This window comes from Mandrillus leucophaeus, unplaced genomic scaffold, assembly GCF_000951045.1.
Source record: "Mandrillus leucophaeus isolate KB7577 unplaced genomic scaffold, Mleu.le_1.0 Scaffold109, whole genome shotgun sequence".
Taxonomy (NCBI): Eukaryota; Metazoa; Chordata; class Mammalia; order Primates; family Cercopithecidae; genus Mandrillus; species Mandrillus leucophaeus.
This window is the reverse complement of record NW_012099098.1, coordinates 438,293-443,455: the sequence shown is the minus strand read 5'-3', so window position 1 is coordinate 443,455 and position 5,163 is coordinate 438,293. Positions and strand designations below refer to the sequence as shown.

Here is a 5,163-nt window from a genome sequence, read left to right as displayed (position 1 = left end):
AGGCGGGTGGATCACAGTGTCAGGAGATCGAGACCATCCTGGCCAACATGGTGAAACCCCGTCTCTACTAAAATACAAAAAATTAGCTGGGCGTGGTGGCGCACGCCTATAGTCCCAGCTATTTGGGAGGCTGAGGCAGGGGAATCACTTGAACCCGGGAGGCAGAGGTTGTAATGAGCCAAGATAGTGCCACTGCACTCCAGCCTGGTGATAGAGCAAGACTCCATTTCAAAAATAAAAAGTTCTAACTCAATGAAAGTTCAGTGGGCACATGTGGCTGGTGGCTCCAGTGTTAAATAGCACAGTTCTGGAGCATCTAAGTGGAGAGAAGCCTGGCCTTGGTGGCAGGCAGCATTGCTCTTTTGCCTATGACCCTCTGTGGGTGTGGTAGGTGAGGAAGGGACTGAATTATCAGACCTTATGCAAAGTGACTTTAATATTGTTTTGGGCCTCTTAAAACAATTAATGTTGTCTTGTGTGTGCACACACATGACCTCCTTGGATTCTCCGTCTCAGAGAAGGAATTTGTTTTCAGTTCTCTGTCTTTTTTCTTTAGGATTGGTGGAAAGTGGAAGTGAACGATCGTCAGGGTTTTGTGCCAGCTGCTTACGTGAAGAAATTGGACCCCGCCCAGTCAGCCTCCCGGGAGAATCTCCTGGAGGAGCAAGGCAGCATAGCGCTGCGGCAGGAGCAGATTGACAATCAGTAAGGATGACACCGGGGGCCACAAGGACCAGGCGTCCCACCGGCGTACTCTGTTCCACATGGGCCAAAGCTTAGGCGTGTCCTGAGGCTCCTGGAGCCCACCTGCATGCCTCCTGCTGTCTCCACCCCACTTTGAGCCCACAGACCTCCCTGTTTGGGTCTCAAATCCCTGACTGATGACTTATTTTGCTTTGTTTTTTTTCCACCAGTGTTCATGAGTTTTTCCTAAACAGAATTTTTCTAATCATTGCCATTTGTCTTTTGGTTCGAGATGCTTTTCGAAATTGGATATTCAGATTCTACACCCCTACAGCTCTGTCCACTTTGAAAAGCTGCTTTCAGAGCTTCTCTCTCTGCCATAGCTTTGAGTTCTGAGAATGGAATTTTGTAATGAAATGGCTCTGTTCTCTTTCCTGTAGCTGAGCCCCCGTATTGCCCTGTGTCCCTCCTTCAGGGTATTTCTGACTCCACTAGTGGAATCAGCAGTTTTGGACACTTGAGAAGTATCCAGGAAATACATTCCCACTAGAGTTTGGGTAGAATAGTGGAATTTTTGGATTCCAGTGATCCTCAGTAAGATCAGAGTTATTTGTCCACTTACAGATTCTGTTATTATTGAGATAAGAATGGAAGGTTTTGGTTTATATTCTTTTTTTTTTTTTTTTGAGACAGAGTCTGGCTCTGTCACCCGGGCTGGAGTGCAGCGGCATGATCTTGGCTTACTGCAACCTTACCTCCCGGATTCAAGCGATATCCTGCCTCAGCTTCCCAAGTAGCTGGGACTGCTGGCATGTGCTACCACACCCAGCTAATTTTTGTATTTTTAGTAGAGAGGGGGTTTCGCTGTGTTGGCCAGGCTGGTCTGAAACTCCTGACCTCATGATCCGCCCGCCTTGACCTCCCAAAGTGCTGGGATTATAGGCATGAGCCACCGTACCCGGCCTTGGTTTGTATTCTTACCAGCAGTCTGGGTCATAAATATAAGAGGAAAAAGTAGATCAAATATATGGCTAAATTGCTTGTTAGCTCTCAGTAAAATTTCTTTCTAAGGGTAGTCCAGTCTGTTCCCTGACCTTGCTTTGTGAATTTACCAGTGTTTTCAGTACAGGAAAATCTGCCTTAAGCATGGCACACCTGTCAAGAAAATGAAGGTGAACTAACCCTGTAATTTTCCTGTTATTTCTTTACTGTCATTTCACTCATGGCTTAGAGTGCTCCTTAGAGCTGTTGAATGAGTCCGTATTTTCCCAACATTAAGCATCCACCATCATGGCACCAGTCGGAGCTGCCGCCTTTCATCCCTGTGGATTAATCCCACTAATTTGTGCATGCTTTTGCTGTGCCCCCTCTGTGCAGGACACGCATAACTAAGGAGGCCGGCAGTGTATCTCTGCGTATGAAGCAGGTGGAAGAACTGTGAGTAGGCTGAGAGCCTTGCAGAGCACCAGTGTCCACTGCTACCCTGTCCATTCTCCCTCTGCCGCTTCTCTTGAAGGCCTTTGTTCATCCAGAAAGATGAGGTGGTGGGAGGAACTGCCTGTCTGTGCAGCAGCTTTGCCTCACAAGGGAGGAGGTCGCGGTGCAGCTGTGTTGGTTGATGACTGCTTATCTCATTGGTTGCTTCCGTGTGCAGCTGTGTGTTCAGAGTGGTATTGGTTCCCCCTCCTGTTGGTTTTTGTGGTGGACCAGCCACTATCAGCAGCAAACCTGAAGGCTTGTTCTGTAGTTTTCCTTAGTAGGAAGGAAATCATATGCTTCTCTTAAAGTGTTGTGATTCTTGGTAACTCATTGCTTTTTTATTTCACTTTGGGACACTTAGATTTGATGGTGATTCTAGTTTTTTTTAACTTTTAGTTTTTTATTGTTTGTTGTTTTCATGTTCAAAGATAATATTTCAACCTTTTGTGTTTTAGTTCCCGAGGGTTAGAATATCCTTTGATTCTTAAGAAATCTTTCAAGTAACAGAATGGCACAGAGATACTCAGTAATGTGCCTGATTTTCCTTCCGAACTTGCCAAAACTTTCTGCGAACTGAATGTATCATTTTAGAAATGTCCTACTAATATGGAGATAAAACATCCTGTATGAGGATATTTTAAAGCTCAGTGTACCTTCCCCCACCTCACCCCAGCCTGGGGGCTATTCAGAGAATTATAAAAGACAAAAAAAAAACCCTCTGTATACATTCTGCCCAGCAAATTCATTTCATCTGTCCACTGTAGTTGCATGAACCCTGTGTTACTGTGCTAAGCGCTTGGTTTCAGTCATTTGTGGTTGTGTTGTTATAAGTGCAGAATTGGCCTGGAGATAAGTGTGCCTGGCTGTTCTAGCCACCTAGTTGTGAACAGTGTGTGCATATCTCTTAGGCTGTGGCGTGGGTACTTGGGATCCTCATCTTCATCTGATAACTCTGTTACTAGGGCATCATCATTACAAACTCGTAGCCTGGAATCCATATCTTGGAGACACTTCGTGGTTTGCCTTTATGTCAGCATTTACAAACTGCCTTCTTTGTCCCTGTTGTCTCCCTCTTGAATTCCATCAGATATCATTCTCTTCTGGAACTGGGTGAGAAGCGTAAAGGCATGTTGGAGAAGAGTTGCAAGAAGTTTATGTTGTTCCGTGAAGCGAATGAACTACAGCAATGGATCAATGAGAAGGAAGCCGCTCTGACAAGTGAGGAGGTCGGCGCAGACTTGGAGCAGGTTGAGGTGCTCCAGAAGAAGTTTGATGACTTCCAGAAGGTATGGGCAGTCTTAGAGCTCAGCTGAAAATTTATTTAAAGATTTTAGTCTCGATTTTTTTTTTTTTTTTTGAGATGGATTCTCGCTGTCATCCAAACTGAAGTGCAGTGGTATGACTTCAGCTCACCGCAACCTCTGCCTCCTGGGTTCAAGCGATTCCCATGCCCTAGCCTCCGAAGTATCTGGGATTACAGGTGCCTGCCACCATGTCCTGCTAATTTTTGTGTTTTTAGTAGAGACAGTGTTTCACCATGTTGGCCAGGCCGGCCTCAAACTCCTAACTTCAGGTGATACACCCGCCTCAGCCTCCAAAGTACTGGGATTATAGGCATGAGCTTCTGCGCCCGGGCGGAGTCTCTTGATTTCTGACTGCAAATTACTGGAATGCAAATTACATAGATTATATTCCATCATCTATGTAGCTATTTTTTTTTTTCCAATTTTTTTTTTCTTTTGAGATGGAGTCACGCTTTCGTCGCCCAGGCTTGAAGTTCATTGGCATGATCTCAGTTCACTGCAACCTTCTCCTCCCAGGTTCAAGCAGTTCTCCTGTCTCAGCCTCCCGAGTAGCTGGGACTGCAGGGGCTCGCCACCATGCCTGGCTAGTTTTTGTATTTTTAGTAGAGATGAGGTTTCACCATATTGGTCAGGCTGGTCTCAAACTGCTGACCTCAGGTGATCCACCTGCCTCGGTCTCCCAAAGTGCTGGGATTACAGGCGTGAACCACCACGCCCGGCCTCAGTTTTTTTTTTTTAAGACAGAGTCTCACTGTATTGCCCAGGCTGGAGTGCAGTGGCTCGATCTCAGGTCACTGCAACTTCGCCTCCCAGGCTCAAGTGATTCTCATGCCTCAGCCACCCGAGTAGCTGGGATTACAGGTACGCACGACCACGTCTGGCAAATTTTTGTATTTTTAGTACAGCCGGGGTTTTACCGTGTTGGCCAGCCTGGTCTTGAATTCCTGGCCTCAAGTGATCCGCCCACCTCAGCTTGACCCAAAGTGAGCTACCACGCCTGGCCTGTGTAGCTATTTTTAAAAGACTTTAATTGAAACTTTTTTGGACTAGTTTAGTTTTAAGGAAGGATATACTTTGTTCTCTACATGTTGTTATAAGAACTTTTCTAAGCCTAAACTACAATAGATGTGAAAGTACTCTTTTTTTTTAAAAATTGGGGTAAATTCACAAAGCTAACCATGTTAAAGTGTACAATTCAGTGGTATTGAGTACATTCACAATGTTGTGCAACCACCACCTCTAGTTCTGAAACATTTGCATCACTTCAGAAGAAAACCACATATCTATCAAGCATTCATTTGCCATTCTCCCTAACCCCAGTGGCCCACGTAGCCACTCATCTGCTGCTTGCCTCCATATTTACCTATTCTGCACAATTTATATAAATGGAATCACGTTATGTGACTTTTTGTGACTGGCTTCTTTTGTTTATGTTTTCTTTCTTTTATTTATTAATTTTGAGACAAGGTAGCATTCTGTTGCCCAGGCTGGAGTGCAGTGGCCCAGTCTCAGCTTACTGCAGCCTCTGCTTCCTGGGCTCAAGTGATCCTCCTGTCTCAGCCTCCTGAGTAGCTGGGACTATAGCTATGTACCACTATGCTCAGCTAATTTTTGTATTTTTTGTAGAGACAAGGTTTCGCCATGTTGCCCAGTCTGGTCTCGAACTCCTGAGCTCAGGCTGTCTGCCCACCTTGCC

At 45.5% G+C, this 5,163-nt stretch overlaps 1 protein-coding gene across 1 annotated transcript in view; it reads left to right on the top strand.

Moving 5' to 3' along the window:
- SPTAN1 (spectrin, alpha, non-erythrocytic 1) overlaps window positions 1-5,163 on the top strand; it is a 94,348-nt gene that overhangs the window by 45,762 nt on the left and 43,423 nt on the right. The window contains exons 20-22 of the mRNA XM_011988638.1: window positions 557-705; window positions 2,062-2,121; window positions 3,251-3,449. Of these exons, the coding sequence (XP_011844028.1) occupies window positions 557-705; window positions 2,062-2,121; window positions 3,251-3,449 (408 nt within the window). The remainder of the gene's footprint in view (window positions 1-556; window positions 706-2,061; window positions 2,122-3,250; window positions 3,450-5,163) is intronic.